We start from the raw sequence: 22,014 nt of genomic DNA, 5'->3' as shown, positions 1-22,014 counted from the left end.
GTGAATCAAGGGGAAAGAAATATTCCACCTCGCCCACTTACTGCTGTGACCTGGTCGATTAGGAAAAGGCTACCCCTCTTCTGCTGATGGCTTTTCTCTGGGGTTCTCATTTCTGCTGCTATTCTAGGCATGACTGCCCCTCCAGCTGCTCTCCGTAGGGGCAGAGACACAAGTTAGGTAGCTGACCTAGTTCTTCCATGACCCTCATGGGAGTCAAGTACAAGAACTTGGATCAAATCCTAGGCTCTACTTGGTCTTTATTGTAAAATTTACTTCATGCGGTGCGGATATTGTGATTTGGTGTGGGCCATTGAAGCTCCCGTTTGAGATTTTTTAAATGTTGTCTCTTCAGTTATTAAATATGTATTAATTTATTTAGTCTATTATGGAGTCAATACTATTTTACTAATGCTTTATGTGTCCCAGGCTTAGTGACCCTCACTGCCTTTGGGTACACCAACTTTGCTTTGGGGACTATTCCCATAGCATTTTATACATAACTTAATAATGGCTCTCATCACCCTCAAGGGAAAGAACCACTTATCTTCAAATCCAAGTACTTAGCTCAGGGAGTGGCGGATATGACAGGTGTTCAATAAATACTGTGTAGATGAATAAATCACTCTTTCCCTGCCTAAGGAATCTGCTTTACACTATTCCATTTTTCAGATTATGTGGATGCTTACAGTGTTTTTCCTTTAGGGTGGTCAGTGGCAGAGTGGAAAATAAAAATATAGTAGACATTGTCTGTGGTCTGTTCAGATCCCCTTGGATGTCTTTGATGTCTCCACAGGCATTTACGTGTTTTCTTCTAATGTACCTGCAACTGTCTGTAGAGGATTGTCCTTGAACCGTTTTGCCTGTCCTAGCAAAGAACCGAAAGTACCTAGAGTTTACTCCCCATACCCACCCCGCCCCAGCAGCCCGGATCCAATGACTAAGACTGAGGTCTGAAGCTCTTCTCCTTTGCCAAGAGTTGGAACATAGAGGTGAAGTTTATGTTCCAAGTCTCCCTGGTAGCATCGAGCTGAGGTTAAGACTTTGCCCAAAATCACATTCTCCCTTGTCTTTTCTTCTACTCCCTTACCAGTTTCTCCTAGGAATACTTCCTTAATAAATATTTGCATATGACTCCATGGCTTAGTGTCTGCTTCTGGGGAATCCAACATCAGAAAAGAACTAAGGGTTCGTAATATTTGTAACCCCCGTTCTGGATCTATGGCGGCACTCATTTCTTTTTTGGGGGGATGGGGAACTACTTACTGTATAAGCAGATTTCATCTTTCATTTCTCTCACCTGGCTCTTACAAAGGTCCCTCACTTCAAAGCCTCCAGTTTCCTCTCTGCCTAATTTAAAGTTTTCCATTCAACTTCTCTGAGTTTGGTCTAACCACTCTTTCTGCCTAAGGTATTAAGATTGTTCCAGGAGAATTCAATAGTTCATTTTAAGCTGCTGGAAATGTATTGACTCTTGTCAAGGACTTTAGGCTTGCCAAAGCTTATGCCACATTGTCCCAGCACTTTATGTATTTAGTAGCAGGATAGGATCAGAATGTCTGTTTAATTTCATATTCTGGAGGGCTTACCAGATGACTGGCCACAAGAACAAATCTATACAGACTGCCAATTGCATGGCTTGTCAACTGAGTACTGGAAATGCCAGTGAGAACGATTGTCAAGTGTTAACTGTGTTTGTCATGTAAGTCACCTACCAGAGTCTGACAAGTGGCCAAAAAGATGCCCCAGTGCTGTCAGATTGATAAGGGCAGAGTAAAGGGACAGAATAGGTGATTAAATAGTTAATCCCACTAGGGGATTGTAAGTAGAGAGAAAATTATGGGAGACCCCTAAAAGTTAATGATCACTCAAGAAAGCAGGTTTGCTTAGCAACGAAACCAAGCAGGCTTGCTTAACAACGAAACTAACAACAAAACTAACAACAAAGGTATACATCAAGTCAATGAGACTCACATCCTGCTTAGTGAGGTCAGTAAGTTAATGATTCCTAGGACATGCTTCTCTGTGCACACTAAAAACAAAAATATAGGGGAAGGGCGACATTCCAAAGTAGAAGACCCTCATTATGCTGAAACCTGAGATGACTTACCATATTTTAGCATATGTTACCCTCTTTCTGCTGATTTGAATAGCTCCATGACAGTCCCAGGTTGACCATGTAGGAACAGAAAACTCCCCTGCCGGAAGTGGAGGAGGAGCTGATGATGGAAGCTTAATGTCTACTCAAGAATGAGGAAGAAGATGGTCTTCTCCCCCTCCCCACTTTTCCTTTGATTATGAAACTGTAGCCCACTAAGTTCTCAGGGTGGTACTCCCTTGCCTGCCCATTTGTATCTCTCACAAGTGTCCTATACTATTAAATCCACTTCTTACCTATCACTTTGCCTCTTGCTAAATTCCTTCTACACTGAGACAAAAGAACCTGAGCCTCAGTAAGTCCTGACACCAGGTGAGCAGTTTTAATTAAATGGATGGCTAATGGGAAGCTGCTGCATAGCATGGGGAGATCAGTTCAGTGCTTTGTGACCACCTAGAGGGGTGGAATAGGGAGGGTGGGAGGGAGGCTCAAGAGGGAGGAGATATGGGGATATGTGTGTGCATATAGCTGATTCACTCTGTTGTATGGCAGAAACTAACACAACACTGTGAAGCAATTATACTCCAAAAAAGATGTATTAAAAAAAAGACAGTGGGTTCGAGTCCCCTCCTAAGTCAGGGATCATGGATTCAAGTCCCACTCTAAGGTGCGGCTGGGTTTGAGTCCCATCCAAGAAGTCTGGTTTCAAGATCAATACCTTTGTGAACACTAAACTCACATCTCTGCTCCCCTCACTGCTTAAAATGCTATTGACCATTGAGACAAATGAAGGATACTGAACAGAAGAACAGCGGCATTTCTGAAACTGGTGTTGTCTCTGCTCAAAGAACAGAAGTTTAGTAACATTTGTCAGTCTAAGAGGCTTCCCCAGAAAGAAAACAGCTGGGATAAGATGGGATGGTTACAAAGATGGGGAATGGACTTAGGCATTCCAGAGTGAGCTGGACCCCAAGATCTATCCTAAGGAGAATATAATCCTCTAAATTGATGTCCTGAAGCAAATTGATTTCTCACTAATCAATTCTAGATGATCTAACCTGGTTGGAAAGATGAGAATTCTTTTGAGATAATCAGACCTTTTGAGATAATGGTCCAGGATCAGTTATTCTTTTTCTCCCTCATCTGAAGGATGGATTAGATTGAACACCTGAAGGAGCATAGGCTTTACATACATTCTCTACTAGCTTCAAGAATACAAGGTATTAAACACCATTCTACCTTTTTGCCTTTGGCTAGTGGTAATGCTTTCCCACTGAACTTAGCCAGCAGGTGATTGTTTTGTTAAGAATGGAGTACTTAGTACTCTAACAAAGAGCAGGGATAAATGGGCTCACCTCGAATGGAGAGAAGTCTGTCAACAGGCTTTCCTCCCACCAGGGACTGCTTTTATAACAGAGTTGAGAATGTAACAGTGACAAACATAGCATTTCCAAAGGAAATATACCACAAAATATTCTCTCAACACTGCGGGAGTTGGCAGGAAAAATTGTATATGAGTCTCTATGAGGACAAATGCAAGATAGCACATTTAAGGGAAAATAATCTAAGTTATTCTTTTAGGATTACAATTCATAAATCTGATTCATCATCAGAATCACCTGGTGAGCTTGATAAAGATACAGGTCCCCAGGACCCATTCCAGGGTTCAGAGTATGTTTGAGCTTGGGCCCAGGACTTTATTTCTATAATAAGCTCCTTGGGGATTTTCATGATGGGTCAAGTTTGAGAACCATGTTCCAAAAAGAAACCTGTGAAGTGCTGTAGACAATTCCCTGGAGAGAGTAGGCAAAAAGACCAACTAAACACTACCTACAAATATGTCTGGATCTGGACTATTTAGTACAGCTCTTTGCATCTCATGGGAGATTCTGTAGACTTGGAAGTCATCCAAGAAGGGCCAATTTAAAAAAGCAGTCCTTCAGGGTAGTCAGATAATGGGACAAGAAGGGCTCCAAAATGAAGTCTGAAAAGAAAGTTGACTCTTGAAGGGCAAGTAATTGATTCTGTAAACAAAGGCTAGCCGTAAGACACTCTGTATCTCATTTTAAATAAGTAAGGAGATTTAAAAAGAATAATTTTAAACAATTAGTAAATAGATAATATTATCATAGATAATAACATTTTAATTAAAGTAGAATTATATTCATTCAATTCCTAGAAGTTTATCGTGCATTCATCAGTTATTCATTCTCCACTTATGCATTCTTTTATTTACTCCTTCACTGATTCACACAACACATTAAAAAGCTATACTGTGTGCGAGGCCAAGACTTTACATTCCTCCTTAAGGGGGTGGAGTCAAGATGGCAGTGTGGGAAGATGCAGAGTTCACGTCTCCCCACAACTAGGGCACCTGCCAGATACTGGTGGGGGACCTCGACACCCAAGGAGATGGAAGAAACCCCCAAGCAAACTGGTAGGACATGGGGGGACTGAAGGGGGAGGAGAAGTGGAGGCCGGACAGGAACCAGTGCCCCTGAGGGCTGGCTGAGATGGGGGAGTGGTTCCCACACCTGGAGGGACCCTCAGGGGCCTCGGATCAGGGAGGAGCACGCCCAGCGTTTCCTCTGCCCAATCGGCCGGAGAAGTCTGCCCGGCTCTTGGGCCAGATCTTACGCCCTCAGAGGGCCCCTCTGGGTCATGTTGGTCCTGGGAGCGTAGGAGGGAGGCCAGGGAAGAACAGGAGAGGCAGGTGGGAGGGGCCCTCCAGAACTGGAGGAGCAGGAGAGGAGTGGAGGGCGTCGGCCCTGCCCACTCGAGCCTGGGAAACATGCTGGGCTCCCAGGTGGGGTCTCCCACCCTCTGAGACCAGAGACGGGAGACATGCCTGGGCCCCTTCTGTTCTGTTGAGCCTAAGCCCCACCCCCCCCCACACCCACTAGGGCCTTTTCCAGCTCTGTGGGTCCTAAGCATAGGCCCCGCCCACCACCCAACACCCCCCCCCACCCCTGCTTATGCCCTGCCCTCCACAGCCAAGGCCTTTTCCACCATTTTTTTTTCCTCCTCCTCTTTTTTACTATTGTGGTTCTGTTTTACCTTCCTGTTGTTTCATCTATATTTTTATTTCTATATTCTTTCTAACATATCTGTTAGTTTCCTAGTCTAATTTTACTTTTTACTTTATTAGTGTTCCCTTTTTTTTTTGCCACCCTGCGCAGCTTGCAGGATCTTGGTTCACGAGCCAGGGGTCGGGCTGAGGCTCCTGTGGTGGGAGTTCCAAGTCCAAACCACTGGACTAACAGAGAACCTCAGACCCCAGGGAATATTCATTGGAGTGAGGTCTCGCAGAGGTCCTCATCTCAGCACCAAGGCCCAGCTCTACCCAACAGCCGACAAACTCCAGTGTTGGAAGCCTCAGGCCAAACAACCAGTAAGACAGGGGACACAATCCCACTCATCAAAAAAAAAAAAAAGAGAGCACAAAAAAATATGTCACTGATGAAGGAGCAAGATAAAAACCTACAAGACCAAATAAATAGACAATCTACCTGAAAAATAATTCAGAGTAATGATAGTAAAGATGATCCAGAATGTCAGAAATAGAATGGAGGCACGGTATGAGACAATACAAGAAATGTTTAACAAAGATCTAGAAGAACTAAAGAACAAACAAACAGAGATGAACAACACAATAACTGAAATGAAAAATACACTAGAAGGAATCAATAATAGAATAACTGAGCCAGAAGAACGAATAAGTGAGCTGGAAGAAAAAATGGTGGAAATAACTGCTGAGGAGCAGAATAAAGAAAACAGAATGAAAAGAATTGAAGACAATCTAAGAGACCTCTGGGTCAACACTAAATGCACCAACATTCGAATTATAGAAGTCCCAGAAGAAGAAGAGAAAAAGGAAAGGGTCTGAGAAAATATTTGAAGAGATCATAGTTGAAAACTTCCCTAACATGGGAAAGGAAATAATCACACAAGTCCAAGAAACCTAGAGAGTCCCATACATGGTAAACCCTAGGAGAAACACACCAAGACACATATTAAGCAAACTAACAAAAATTAAAGTTAAAGAAAAAGTATTAAAAGCAGCAAGGGAAAAACAAAAATAACATACAAAGGAATCCCCTTAAGGTTATATTCAGCAGAAACTCTGCAGGCCGGAAGGGAGTGGCAGGATTTATTTAAAGTGATGAAATACAAAAACCTACAACCAAGATTACTCTACCCAGCAAGGATCTCATTCAGATTCGATGGAGAAATCAAAAGCTTTTCAGACAAGCCAAAGCTAAGAGAATTCAGCACCACCAAACCAGCTTTATAACAAATGCTAAAGGAACTTCTCTAGGCAGGAAACACAAAAGAAGAAAAAGACCCACAAAAACAAACCCAAAACAATTAAGAAAATGGTAATAGGAACACACATATTGACAATAACCTTGAATGTAAATGGATTGAATGCCCCAACCAGAGACACAGACTGGCTGAATGGATACAAAAACAAGACCCATATATATGCTATCTACAAGAGACCCACTTCAGACCTAGGGACACATACAGAATGAAAGTGAAGGGATGAAAAAAGATATTCCATACAAATGGAAATCAAAAGAAAGCTAGAGTAGCAATACTTGTATCAGATAAAATAGACCTTAAAATAAAGACTGTTACAAGAGATAAGGAGGGACACTACATAATGATCAATGGATCAATCCAAGAAGAAGATATAACAATTATAAATGTTTATGCACCCAACATAGGAGCACCTCGATACATAAGACAAATGCTAACAACCATGAAAGGAGACATTGACAGTAACACAATAATAGCAGGGGACTTTAATACCCCCACTTACACCAATGGACAGATCATCCAAACAGAAAATAAACAAGAAAACACAAGTTTTAATGACACAATAGACCAGATAGATTTAACTCATATTTATAGAACATTCCACCCGAAATTGGCAGAATACACTTTCTTCTCAAGTGCACATGGAACATTCTCCAGGATAGATCACATCTTGGGGCACAAATCAAGCCTCAGAAAATTTAAGAAAATTGAAATCATATCAAGCATCTTTTCAGACCACAATGCTATGAGATTGGAAATCAATTACAGGAAAAAAACTATAAAAAACACAAATACATGGATGCTAAACAGTGCACTACTAAACAACCTAGAGATCACTAGAGAAATAAAAGAAGAAATAAAAATGTAGATAGAAACAAATGACGATGAAAACAGAATGACCCAAAACCAATGGGATGCAGCAAAAGCAGTTCTAAGAGGGAAGTTTATAGCAATACAATCTCACCTCAAGAAACAAGAAATATCTCAAATAAACAATCTAACCCTACACCTAAAGCAACGAGAGAAAGAAGAACAAAGAAAACCCAAAGTCAGTAGAAAGAAATCATAAAGATCAGAGCAGAAATAAATGAAATAGAAACAAAGAAAACAATAGCAAAGATCAATAAAACTAAAAGCTTGTTTTTTGAGAAGATAAACAAAATTGATAAACCATTAGCCAGACTCATCAAGAAAAAAAGGGAAAGGATTCAAATCAATAAAATTAAAAATGAAAAAGGAGAAATCACAACTGACACTGCAGAAGTACAAAGCATCGTAAGAGACTACTACAAACAATTATATGCCAATAAAATGGACAACCACGAAGAAATGGACAAATTCTTGGAAAGGTACAATTTTCCAAGGTTCTTCCTGAACCAGGAAGAGTTAGAAAATATAAACAGACCTATAACAAGCAATGAAGTTGAAACTGTAATTAAAAATCTTTCAACAAGCAAAAGTCCAGGACCAGATGGCTTCACAGGTGAATTCTATCAAACATTTAGAGAAGAGCTAACACCCATCCTTCTCAAACTCCCCCAAAAAATTGCAGAGGAAGGAACACTCTCAAACTCATTCTACGAGGCCACCACCACCTGGATACCAAAACCAGACAAAGATACTACAAAAAAAGAAAATTACAGACCAATATCACTGATGAATATAGATGCAAAAGTCCTCAACAAAATACAAGCAAACACAATCCAACGACACATTAAAGGGATCATACACCAGGATCAAGTGAGATTTATCCCAGGGATGCAAGGATTCTTCAATATACACAAATCAATCAGTGTGATACACCATATGAACAAATTGAAGAATAAAAACCATATGATCATCTCAATAGATGCAGAAAAAGCTTTTGACAAAATTCAACACCCATTTATAATAAAAACTCTCCAGAAAGTGGGCATAGAGGGAACCTACCTCAACATAATAAAGGTCATATATGACAAACCCACAGCAAACATCATACTCAGTGGTGAAAAACTGAAAACATTTCCACTCAGATCAGGAATAAGACAAGGATGTCCACTCTCACCACTCTTATTCAACATAGTGTTGGAAGTCTTAGCCATGGCAATCAGAGAAGAAAAAGAAATAAAAGGAATACAAATTGGAAAAGAAAAAGTAAAACTGTCACTGTTTGCAGATGACATGATACTGTACATAGAAAATCCTAAAGATGCCACCAGAAAACTACTAGAGCTAATCAATGAATTTGGTAAGGTTGCAAGATACAAAATTAATGCACAGAAATCTCTGGCATTCCTATACACTAACAATGAAAATTCCGAAAAAGAAATTAAGGGAACAATCCTGTTTACCATCGCAACAAAAAGAATAAAATACTTAGGAATAAAACTATCTAAGGAGGCGAAAGACTTGCACTCAGAAAATTATAAAAAACTGATGAAAGAAATCAAAGATGACATAAACAGATGGAGAAATATACCATGTTCTTGGATTAGAAGAATCAATATTGTGAAAATGACTATACTACCCAAAGCAATCTACAGATTCAATGCAATCCCTGTCAAGCTACCAATGGCATTCTTCACAGAATTAGAACAGAGAATTTTACAATTCGTATGGAAACACAAAAGACCCCAAATAGCCAAAGCAATCATAAGAAAAAAAAAAAAAAAAACAGAACTGGAGGAATCAGGCTCCCCGACTTCAGACTATACTACAGTAATCAAGACAGTATGGTACTGGCACAAAAACAGAAACATAGATCAACGGAACAGGATAGAAAGCCCAGAGATAAACCCATGCACATATGGTCACCTAATTTATGACAAAGGAGCCAAGAACATACAATGGAGAAGACAGCCTCTTCAATAAGTGGTGCTGGGAAAACTGGACAGCTACATGTAAAAGAATGAAATTAGAACACTCCCTAACACCATACACAAAAATAAACTCTAAATGGATTAAAGACTGAAATGTGAGACCAGACACTATAAAACTCTTAGAGGAAAACACAGGAAAAACACTCTTTGACATAAACCAGAGCAAGATTTTTTTTTTAATCAGTTACTGTTTTGTATTTATTTATTTATTTATTTATTTATTTATTTATTTATTTATTTATTTATTTATTGTCTGTGTTCTGGCTTCATTGCTGCACCCAGGCTTTCTCTAGTTATGGTGAGTGGGGGCTACTCTTCATTGCGATGCGTGGGCTTCTCATTGTGGTGGCTTCTCTTGTTGCAGAGCATGGGTTTCTAGGAGTATGGGCTTCAGTAGTTGCAGCACACGGGCTCAGTAATTGTGGCTCACTGGCTCTAGACCACATGGGCTTCAGTAGTTGTGGCACACAGGCTCAGTAGTGTGGCTCGTGGGCTCTAGAGTGCAGGCTCAGTAGTTGTGGCACACGGGCTTAGTTGCTCCACAGCATGTGGGATCTTCCCAGACCAGGGCTTGAACCCATGTCCCCTGAATTGGCAGGAGGATTCTTAACCACTGCACCACCAGGAAAGTCCACGGCAAGATCTTTCTTGACTCACCTCCTAGAGTAATGAAAATAAAAATGAAAACAAATGGGACCTAATTAAACTTAAAAGCTTTTTCACAGCGAAGGAAACCATAAACAAGATGGAAAGACAACCCTCAGAATGGTAGAAAATATTTCCAAATGAAACAATGGACAGAGGATTAATCTCCAAAATATACAAACAGCTCATGAAGCTCAATATCAAAAAAACAAACAATCCAATTAAAAAATGGGTGGAAGACCTAAATAGGCATTTCACCAAAGAGGACATACAGATGGCCAAGAGGCACATGAAAAGATGCTCAACATCACTAATTATTAGAGAAATGCAAATCAAAACTACAATGAGGTATCACCTCACACCGGTCAGAATGGCTATCATTAAAAAATCTAGAAACAGTAAATGCTGGAAAGGGTGTGGTGAAAAAGGAATACTACTGCACTGTTGGTGGGAATGTAAATTGATACAGCCACTATGGAGGACAGTAGTGAGGCTCCTTAAAAAACTAAAAATAGAATTACCATATGACCCAGCAATCCCACTATTGGGCATATACCCTGAGAAAACCATAATTCAAAAAGAGTCATATACCACAATGTTCATTGCAGCTCTATTTACAATAGTCAGGATGTGGAAGCAACCTAAGTGTCCATCGACAGATGAATGCATAAAGAAGATGTGGCACATATATACAATGGAATAGTACTCAGCCATAAAAAGAAACAAAACTGAGTTATTTGTAGTGAGGTGGATGGACCTAGAGTCTGTCATACAGAGTGAAGTAAGTCAGAAAGGGAAAAACAAATACCACATGCTAACGCATATATATGGAATCTAAAAAAAAAAAAAAGGTACTGATGAACCTAGTGGCAGGACAGGAATAAAGATGTAGACATAGAGAATGGACCTGAGGACACGGGGTGGAAGGGGAAAGCTGGGGCGAAGTGAGAGAGCGGCATGGACATATATACACTACCGAATGTAAAATAGATAGCTAGTGGGAAGCAGCAGCATAGCACAGGGAGATCAGCTCGGTGCTTTGTGACCACCTAGAGGGGTGGGATAGGGAGGATGGGAGGGAGGCTCAGGAGGGAGGGGATATGGGGACATATGTATGCATGTGGCTGATTCTCTGGTGTACAACAGAAACTAACACAGTATTGTGAAGCAATTATACTCCAATAAAGATCTATTAAAAATTTTTTTTTAAATTATGCTACTGGAATAAAATAAAAGATCTATTAAAAAAAAAAAGAGTAAACCCTAAAAAAAAAAAGAAAAAAAGAAATCACCATTTTAGCAACATGGTGATACATCATCCTTGCGTTTGCATATGTATAATTTTCTCTGAAATACCTTACAAGGTAACTGAAATTCCAGTTTCCAGGCTCAGCAATGCTCTCGCACTTGTAACTTCCCCTCAGGTCACACTTACATGGGCTTCCCTTGGTAAATCTTCAGTTCAGCCTTTGCCAAAAAGCAATCAGTCTGACCACTGCTTTCTCTGGTGTTTTTCCATAGGTATTAACTGCCTCTTCCTCATATGAATGAATTTCTGATTGCACAACTGAAAAAAAAGTGAAAAAATTAAGTCAATGGATTCTGTCTTGGAAGCAAAATTGCTGATATTTCACATTAATGTCAGTAAGAACCAAATAAACAGGGTCTGTGATTAAGACTTACCAATGAGCCAAGTGCAGATTGCCCTCCAGACTTTTCACCCCGGATGTCTTTGTTGACAAAGAAGTGCCTGGCTTTTGAATCAGTGGGGCATCTTTTGGAGGGACTCCAGTTTCTCATGACAACACAGACTTGTGTGTGTGTGTGTGAGCCTGAGGGACTCCTTGCTATACAAGGCTATGGTAAGTAAAGTAACTCTCAGTAAGGCATAAACCACTGCAAGCCTTACATACCAAAATAATGTTGTGCCTCCATGGAACAAGACACAGAACAAAATTGGGGACACAAAATTCCTTTCATTTTAAGGCCTTCACTGTTGAAGATTCTGTTATCTAAGAATTACCTTCCCTTTTCTTCACTGATTATTCATCGTCTTAAATCACCATCCCTACAGATTTTTCTAGAGTTGCTAACTCAGCAGATTTGGAAGTTTTAATTCTCTGACCACTTAAAACCAGATGTCACATCTTAAGGTCAGATCAGAGGACGCTACCCACCCGCCTTGCTAAGAACCTTGTAAATATCTACTCTATGCCAAAATAAATTTTGAAATGTTCTTTTATCAAAAAAAAAAAAAAAAGCTTGAGAGATGTAGGGAAAAAAATTATGTGCCACATTTAATCTCTTTTGATTTTTGCAGTTATGAATGAGGTAATAAATAATATTCTCATGCCAATAGCCAGGGGAACTAAGATGTAGACATAGTAACTAATTTGTTCAAAATCACAAATCAGAGAATTCTGGGTTAGAGCTCAGACCTGACTGACTCCTGAGCTTATACTCTTAGCTGCCATATGCCATTGCCCGAAAGCGACACTTTTGAGATTGACTTTATCTATCTGAGCGCTGTGTGGCCTCCATGATGAGGTCAGACATGGGGTACTTGTCGTGAGCACATGACCTCAGCTAGCATCGCTGTTCCTATGCCCCCAAAATCCAGCTCTGCCCACCCGCACAGGCTCCAGGTGCAGGCCTGAGCTACCCAGTTTGCCCTGGGACACCCGCTGTGCTAGGATTAGGTGTGGACAGACACAAATATTTGGCCTTTGCCAAGTATGACTCTTGGCATCTAGAACAAATAGATTACAGGATCCCTCTAGGGAGGATCTGAACCTATAAAGTTGTCCCCAGATCAAACCAGTTTCCAATTAGTCATGGATTGTGGCTGAATTCTTGAGACTATTTAAGAAGCCCTTATCCAATTCTCAAGGTTAACCTTGGGCTGGGTAAAGAGAGAACTGACTCAGCTTTCAGGAAAAAGCATCCAGCCAACTGTGGAGCCACATTATCTTGTACTTTGCTCAGTTCCTGAGCAGACCAGGAACATGGCATGGCCTTGGGGCTCTGAGCTGTTTTCTCAGAGTGCTTTACCCCTAAATGTTCCTGCATATGCTTTCATGAAATGCACCTTCACCTCCTGGATAGGTATCTCTCCTATCTTTATAACCTATGTTTCCCTGGTCACATAAACCTGGGACCGTAGTCAAAAACAGGATCACAGAAGCAGTGCCATGCTGAAGTCTCTCCTGAATCACTGAGAAGATCCACGGAGTACTGCAGTAGGGCTCCTGGTGACAGGACGCTCTTCTCTCCCACGCAGACACACAAAGCACCACTCCGAGATGATCTCTGCTGCTTCCATGAGGCTTCTATGGGCTTTATCTGACCTGGAGGTTAGTTGCAGGGGACCCCAGATTGCACGCCACTCTAGTCACACCTCCCCATTTTCCATCTTCTTTAGCCACTTTCTATCTCCCTTAGCCATTTGGAGACATGCTCAGACTGTTTATAATATGTATAGGTCTCTGTGTGACACCCTCAGCCAGTATCAAAATGCATCTTCCTCTGGTGCTCACACAGTCACATCACTGCAAAGTGACAGAGGCCACAGGTGGATTCCCTCCACTGTGCTTTTATCACACTCTGACACACCAACCACAGAGTGGGCCCCTATCTCTATCCCTCCCCCATCTCTATCTCTATCTCTACCTCTACCCCTACCCCTATCTCTGTCTCTATCCCTATCTCTTTCTCCATCTTTATCTCTATCCCTATCTCTATCTTTAGCTCTTTCTCTCTCTTTTCATCACAGCTTTCTGTTCCTTGGGCCCTTGCAAAAGTTTGTAAAGGTAGGGTGAAACCAGAGAACAAATTGGAAAATACAGAGCCAATTATACTTAAACTCTCCCCCTGTTCCCTAATATCCATTGTTTGGTTTTCGAAAAAGTTTGCTTGCCTCAATTCTCTCTTCCCTCGGGTTGAGTACCTTTCTAGGAGAGCCTTTGCACTCACAAATAAACCTCTAGTGTCCTCTACATATTGAGATGGGCTTTGTAGCATATACCTAGCTCTTCTAATTCCACAGCACACCTCCCCCACCCGCTATACAAACCATGTATATGTATATGTATATACATATGAGCCAAACTCATTAAGCATAACATTGGAATCACTATACTTTTACACTTTTGGTTGTTTTTATTCATAATCCTAATGTTTTAGTTAAGCTTCTTTGTATTGAATGGAAAACAGATGTTCACAGACAAAGGAGGAGAAATAAATCAACAAAATGTCCCAGTGATTATATTTTTTATTCAATCATGCCACAGCTGCTTGCGGAGCTTCAACCATGGCCCTGTGCTGCGTATAGAGTGGGAAAATGAAATGAATCAGGCTTGGTCCCTACCCTCAGAGAATGTGCTCCTAGTTAAATGGGGTTGTGTAGGCATTGGAGGAAATTGAAACACTACTGGACGATAATATAAGGTAAAAAGAACTGCCTGCTACCCAAAGGATGGGTATGTAGAGTGTGATGTGTGTGCAGATAAAAGAGGTCTCCCATTTGGTTTGGCAGATCCAGTGGCATTATAACTGGATCTTGAGAAATAGGTGGGATTTGGATGTATGAAGATAAGAGTAACAATTATAGAGAAAACAGCATGGGAAAAGGTATTGCGGTGGGAAAGTGGTTACTGTATGCTGTGAATAAGTGAATTACAGAATGCTGGGAATAATAAGTGAGTTACTGAGTGTGGGAATGACAGTTTGCTGCATTATAGAGTTCAAGGATGAGAAATGTCTGAGATGAGCCCAGATGTGGCCAGTGTAAAGGGTCTTAAATTCCTTACTAAACAATGTGTATTTTATTTGGTAGATAATTTAGACTATGAAAGGTTTCTGATCATGGATGTGGCATGATCAAGTTGGGCGATAAAATTCATAGGGACCTTGAGAAGCAAAACTAGAAGAGAGACTTCATTTGGGGAGACCAGGTAAGAGATTCTTATATTCAGGCAGGTGGTGGCCAACGTCTTGGAGGAGAGGAAGTTCTACTCGAGAGATACCACCAAGAGAGCGTGCAGGGATTTAAGAACTGATTGGAGGGGGATGGGTGGGACTCTTCATTGCATGCCCACGTTTGTGGTTACACAAGGAAAAGTCCTCACTTACCCACAAAGCCTTCTTGATATCACACAGAACCACCACTTTTTGCTTGTGATACAATGCGAATGGTGCCCCCTTGAGTTGTGCAGTGCATAATACATGCAACATTATGTGAGACCTTCTGGCAGCATTGTCACCCTTATCCACAACTTCAAACTCAACAGAGTTTCCATAGTCAATATGTGTGCAGCCTTTATCACAGGCCAGTGCTTTATCAGATTTTTCATGAAGCTGAAACACTAAGGAGAGAGAATCGAAAGGAGATGGCAAGGAAATAGAGCTGGGAGAGTCTGGATAACCCTTTGAGTACTCTACATTCAAACATGGATGTTGCTCTACAACATGTTACATTCTTTTCCCTAGTGGATTAGATGATTTGGTTAGCAGAATCTGGCTAAGAGTGAAAAACATAAAGGACCTTCATTTGGAAACCTGTAGACTAGGATTTTAGACTCAGGTCACCCATTTCCTAAGTGCGTGATCTCAAACACTTGGGAATTTTTCAACCTCAGTCTCCTGAAGGGTTGCTCAAGTATTATGTAGAAAACAAACCGAGCTAGTGAGGTGAGGAAACCCTTGGATAAAGTGGTCGGGTCAGGGCAGACTTTTTTGGAGAAGTGACCAGTGAGCTGAAACCTGAAGGAGAAGGAGTCAGCCATGAGGGTAGGGGTTGGTGGGAGCGGGGGGAGCATTCAAGGCAGAAACGATGGCAAATGCGGTCTTCCCAGGGAAGGAACAAGCTTGACATGTTTGGGAATGCCAGGGTGACTCACTCCTAAGGCTCTGTCAACACCTCCAGGAGAGGTGTGTTTTGTCGTTGTTGTTTTTATTTGTATGTTTGTTCAATTTTGAAGAAAGTCATTTCGTTGATAAAGTTTAGAGGGTTCTTTTAACAAGTCTAATGGAACCCAAAGGACAGCCAATGTTGTGTGGCAGCAATTTTCAAGGGTTTTTTCTTAAGCATAAAGAAGTGAGCATAGTACAAAGCCGCGAGAGAATTCATATAACCCTAAAAAAAGCTGTACAAAGCAGGGGCTGAGCAAAGTTCAAGCAGAGATACAGGTTTCTGCTTCTGGAGACTGAAGGCAAAAACCAGAGCTTTATCTGATCTCATGACGTAGGCTCACAGATCTCTGGTTTTATGATTTTACTCTCTCAGCTGTGGGAGTTGACCTCTTCTGTGATTGATGGTTAGGTCCGAGAGAACTTCTAGGAAAACTAATAACTCCTTCTGGAGGAATTCATACTCATGATGGCAATCCATTGGACAGTTGCCTTGCTTGCCTTCTTGATTGTTGCTGCTGCAAACATCCTGGGGAAAACAACATGGAAGAGTGACACAGCAGAGACTTCGCAGGCAGAGAGGTCCCATGTCTGAATGCAGCTCCAGCTCCTCCACTCACGAGCTGTGTGTCCTTGGACAAGTTACTAAGCCTTTGGAGGATTTGGTACCTCATGAAAAGAAGGAGGATAGTAATCCTTGCCTTGCCTTCTTCCTAAGACTGTTATGAGGCTTAAATAAAAGTACGAGTGTACAGGTGTTTTGGAGACTGTAACATCCTGTAACAAAGCAGGGAATAATAGCATCTGCAGTGTTAGAAATGCCTGGGACTTTGTAAAGATGTTGCTTTGACTCAGCATTACTGGAGGAGACCACACCATTTTATTATCCAGAATGAAAGACTTCACTGAGGAGAAAGGGTGACTGATTTTAGAACAACAGAATGATAGATTTTACTTGCCTCCTTCGTACAGAATAAATTATTATAGCATAAACAACATACAAGGCTCTGAATATATAATCACTTTTTCCAGTCATCACATCTGCAAGTGTGTAACACACACTTCTGTGAGCACATAAGGATGCACATGGCACAGCCATACTTCCATTCTCTATTTCCATCATTCCATATTTATCAAGGCGAGCCTGGAGTCAGGGTTCTTCTCTATGGGTAAGAGCCATATACCTTGGCGTAAACATACAGGGGACCCTCCCAAATGGTTTGGACCAGGTGACTATGTCCTTTTCTCCTCCAAGTCCTGGTCAGGAAAGCATATTGGGCACAGGTAGCACTGCCCTTGGGTTTGGGGCACTGTCCCGTGTTCTTTTTCTCAAAATTTTCAAACACCTCTTTCTGAGAAAATACTCACATCAGAAGTATCCCCCAGCTGTCAATTTGGCAGTCAAGGCCCTGCTCTGTGCAACTTTTGTCTAGGTTCCTGTCCCATCAGAAGCCACCTTCCAAGGTACGGAGCCATCAGCCTGTGCATCCTCACCATGGGACCTCCCCAGCCTAGCCCCCCACAGGGTCAGTCTGATATTCTGTGTGGGCAGCAGTCATAAAAGGTTCGCATCACAGCGTGAGACTGAGACACTGGGTGTATCAAGCCTGAAAGGAATTCTGCAGGTAATTGAGTTTCATCTGATACTTGACTTCCCTTGCTAATTGGTCTTTGAATATCTGTTGCAACCACCAATGTCACGGAGTGCACACAGAGGTCACCAGCTTCCCCCTCTGGCAGTGCTGACAGGGTAGTGGTCTTCCTGTCAGCCTGAAGCCACTCCCATCGTGCTCTTCACCCACTGGTGGTGCCACCGGATCCAGGTCAGAGCTTCCTCTCTCACGGTAACTCCTTCAAGTGTTTGAATACCATTCTGGCGTCCCCTGAATCCCCATTTTTCCAGGCTAAGCACTTCCTGGTCTTTCACTCACTGCCTCTAAGATGTAGTTCGTCTCAAGAACCATCTTTAGAATGATTCCCTTTTGGCCAAGGTTTTACGGCTGTTTGGCTGGTGAGGAACCAGAGTCCTCCATCCCTGTTCCCTGCCAGCTGTGTGTGAATTGCTGAGGATGGAATCACTTCAGATCAAGACAAAAGCAGCTCAGAATTGCAGAAAAACAAACAGACACCTGTGGTTTGGGGTTTTGTTTTGTTTTTAACACACCTCTAGTCTAAGGCTGGCAGGATGCCTTGCATTCATTTGAACAGAAGGCCCTGGTATTAGCAAACGCTTGCCTCCTTGCACCTGGCAAAGAAGAAATTCACTCTTTGTTTGACTGTGAGATCACACCATGCACCCCTGCCCTGTTGGAGCTTAGTAATTAGGAGGTATTTGGAGGTAACAACAGGTTCGCTGAAGATTTGTGTCCGAGGTCTGGGTGTGCTCTCCTCACCCTGAATCTCAGCTTTCTTATCTGTAAAATGTGGATGGTAAGCCCTTCCTTGTCTGAGTCCCAGGAGGATTATGTAATTCAGATGGCTAGTGGAGGTGATAGCACTTGGTGAGAGGCTTTTCAAAGTATGAACGGTGCACGCCACGCTTGCTCGTCGCTAGGCTGCAGACTATCTCCAGCTTGCCCCTGCCCACAACTTTAGAAAAATGAGAACAACTATCAGTTTTAGAAAAAGACATTCAGAGCTTCCATATCACTGCCAAGGCTGACTTTGTCAAAGGAAACATTTCTTTCTATACTGAGGAAGACAAAGATCCTGCAGCCTGCTCTAATGATTCTTCACACCCTATTTTAAAACCAGAAACGACAAGGTAACTTTGTGGCTGAGAAACACCATGTTCCAGAACCACGCTCAGGAGTTCAGCCGGGTAAGGGAATGCTTGCAGATGCTCTTGGGAAGTAGCCAACCAGTCAGGGACTCACTCCCTGCCCGGAACATTCATTTAGGATTTGATGTTTGTCATGAAAATGTTGCTTTTGCTTTAAAATACTATTTGTGCATGTTTTCCTAGAATTCAGTGTTGTCTGCTGAGCTCAATATAACCAAATTGTACTAATGATAAAATTAGTACAAATGTACTAATGATAAGGGAAATTTTTGTTTTCTGAAATCTAAAGCCTCAAGCTTAAGGAATGCATACGTTGTATGAGGACTTATGTTAATGATAACATATAATGTTGTAGCACAAGACTAACTTTTCTCAAAAATAATAGAGCAGAGGAGTAAAAATTCCTGGAATTGGGCACACGGGATGTGGTTCCTGGAATTGGGCACACGAGATGCGGGGTTCCTAAAACATAGACATTCACCGCGTCAGGAGCCAGAGTTTAGTGGACAGTTCTAGTGCTCTTTGATTTGTGCTACTTTCCTTTCTTTTCCAGGAATATAAGCCAGACCAACTATGTAATCTGGGGGACCCTTGTTAAAAGTAAGGACTTTCAAGATGGCAATAGCAGAGCATTAAACCAACAATGGGACCTTTCTGAGCACGAGGCCCTATGTGACTGCCAGATCATATGCCCATGAAGCCAGCCCTAAATACAGGAGACTGTACTTCCCAGTTTCTTTGCCAAATCCCTGGTTAATGCGGTGTGAGTGATGGGAGAGATGTGTACCACTTTGACACAGTGAAGAGCCTCCATCCTCCTTCCCCATCGCAATATACATGGAGTCCTTGTGTTGAGTCGGTGGAGCCATCAGATTGGAGCAGTCACCACTCCGAGGAGGGCTATTCTAAAGAGCCACCTGGATCAAGACAGAAGCTCTTGAGTGTTAAGACACTGAGATACTGGAGTTGTTTGTTATTGCAGCATCGGCTAAGCCTATCCTGACTAATACTTAGGGGAAGGCCGGAAATGGAAGGAAACATCTCAAATCTGAAAAGTACCATAAAGGAAAGGAAACCAGACAGTGAGGAGTGGTGTGATGGTTCTCATGCATTTGTTTTTCCATCAATGAAATAAGAATTCAGAAATGATCTTTAACATGTTTACAATTCTATGCTACTTTCCCTCAACTCATTTAAAAAATATATTATCTAAGAAGAAAGATTACGTACTCTCCTTCTCCTTTAGCCTCCCAATCTCTTGGCCCATTGCCATCCCTGGACCATTCTTGAATCACTCAACACCTCTAATACTTTCAGAAGCCAAGAGAAAAACACTCTCCTAGGGCAGCGCTCTGCTCTGTAGAAAGTATTTTATCAAAAAGACTTTAATTTGTCACCATGATTGGACAGGTTTTTGATTCCAAAAACTCTAGCTGATATTGTAAGTGTCTCACTGCTTAAAAACAAATCACTGAAACTGGTCCCTTTTGTCATCGTTACTATGTTATATAAACTTGGTTATCACAATGTCTTCAAAGTTGTTCCTCGTTGCTCTCAAACACCGGGTTGCTGTAAGACACTCCCCTGCCACACGCCGGCATGTCAGAGTAGGAGGTCTGGTTTATGGGGGGCCAACTGGGGTCATTTGCCAAGGCCCTCTGCCATATCCGATACTGGCTTTTTGATTGATAGCCAAAACATCTTTTGATTATCATCCACAGGGCTCTATTTTCAATGATGGCCTCCTGCAAAATAAAAGAGTTACTGTTTACAATCAGAGGTTAAGTGTTTCCAGAATACAGCCTTCCATAGATCCTCATAAGGCACTACTGCATTGACTGCTTCAATCCAGCTTGACAAAGAACTTGAGCCTCTGACAAATCCAAGGTGATTTCATGTGATAGGTCATGGCTTCTCAAACTTTTCCACTTAAGAAACTCTTCTGGAAGAAGAGAGAGAAACATAGTCTCAAGAATCCAGAAACATAGCTTGAAGTAGTCTGCCTCAAGGATTTCATATGTAAATTAAATGTAAAAGCATCCAAATTCTGCAGTTCACTCCATATCACATCCGTATGTGATTTAATATAAATGACACTTAAAATTATCTACTACCAAATGGTATTTACCTTATAGAAAGATATGCCATGCTTATGATGTGACTTGGGTGTACCCTGGCACATCACTGCGTAGTCATGAACACAGGTAAAATTTGGGATGTGGGCCACAGTTTTGGAGCTGTACAGATCTGGATTTGAATCCCAGCTCTGACACCTACTATGGGCAAGTTAATTACCCCATCTGAGCCTCAGTGATTAGAAATAATAATTCCTTCCTCTTATATTTGTCATTAGGATTATATAACTCCCCTTACAATGCAGAGCATGGCATAGCATAGCTACTTCCCTTTACCATTCTTCTGAACTATTCATTTAACAAATGGCTGTGCATTGCAGCCTTATTCACATAAGCCTCCAAACTTCACCTACAAATATTTCATTGCAATGCGTTTTTTAAGATGACAAAAGGTATGTCCTTTGAAAACATTTTGGACTGGCATTTTACTTCATGAGTTAGACTGAGCCTTGAATAGAGCCCAAGTTATAACTTATAATACATAGCACATGAAGGGTTATGTTAAATTCATTTTTTTCATCATATGTGGTCACAGAGATTGACCATCTTATAAGTTATCATGAAAGAGACAAAGAGGAAAATATGAGGACCCAAGCTGTCCCATAGAAGTAGAACTGGTTTTGGTGTCTGTCAGTGGTATCTTTGCGAAACTGAAAGAGTTAATTCTGTAGGATTCTACAAGGAACTTTGCTAGAGATAGTGGTTTCCTAAAATCCACCCATCTTTGACATCTGAGTCCACTGCCCATGGAAATCATAGAGAATAGCTAGTCTGAATATCCTCTAAAAACTGATCATCTGCCGACAGGCTGTTAAACACTCACACAGCCATCTTATCAGCATCTTGCAAACCTCAGGGATCACCTAGCCAAACCTGTTCCTTTACTTTCCCAGAGCAAGGTTTTCTGTCCTCCTTAATTAACAAGAGAACAGTAGTTCTCCTTAGAGCTGAGATAAGGCAGGATCATAGGTATTCAATTAAAGGTTTTAAAATCTAACTTATGTCCAGGAAATCTTAGCAGGCTTCAGACAAAACAAATGAACACACACACACACACAGGCACAAGACATTAGTGCTCTACACAGTATCTTGAGCTTTGTTACAATTCTACAAATGTGATGACCTGTATTACTTTGCTGCTCTGAAAAGGGAATCAAAGAAAGCACTGAGAAATAACCCGTCCTGTCCCTGTACATTGTAAATTAGATGTAGAATGAGAAACAAAAGGAAAGCCTTGATGATATACCATTTCTTAAAGAAAAAAACAAA

General features: G+C 41.4%; 2 protein-coding genes across 2 annotated transcripts in view; both read right to left on the bottom strand.

Annotated features, from left to right (window-relative positions):
* Positions 1-19,883, bottom strand: part of ATP13A5 (ATPase 13A5) — a 147,484-nt gene extending 127,601 nt beyond the window's left edge. Inside the window, 3 exon segments of the mRNA XM_061192742.1 lie at positions 4,470-4,765; positions 15,052-15,284; positions 19,841-19,883. Coding sequence (XP_061048725.1) covers positions 4,470-4,765; positions 15,052-15,284; positions 19,841-19,883 — 572 coding nt within the window.
* A 127-nt stretch (positions 19,884-20,010) lies between these two features.
* ATP13A4 (ATPase 13A4) overlaps positions 20,011-22,014 on the bottom strand; it is a gene marked incomplete at its 5' end in the record, with an annotated part of 80,287 nt that continues 78,283 nt past the window's right edge. The window contains one exon of the mRNA XM_061193263.1: positions 20,011-20,355. Coding sequence (XP_061049246.1) covers positions 20,143-20,355 — 213 coding nt within the window. The remainder of the gene's footprint in view (positions 20,356-22,014) is intronic.

This window comes from Eubalaena glacialis, chromosome 6, assembly GCF_028564815.1.
Source record: "Eubalaena glacialis isolate mEubGla1 chromosome 6, mEubGla1.1.hap2.+ XY, whole genome shotgun sequence".
NCBI classification, from domain to species: Eukaryota; Metazoa; Chordata; class Mammalia; order Artiodactyla; family Balaenidae; genus Eubalaena; species Eubalaena glacialis.
The sequence above is the reverse complement of the archived record's forward strand: the minus strand, read 5'-3'. Positions and strand labels throughout refer to the sequence as shown.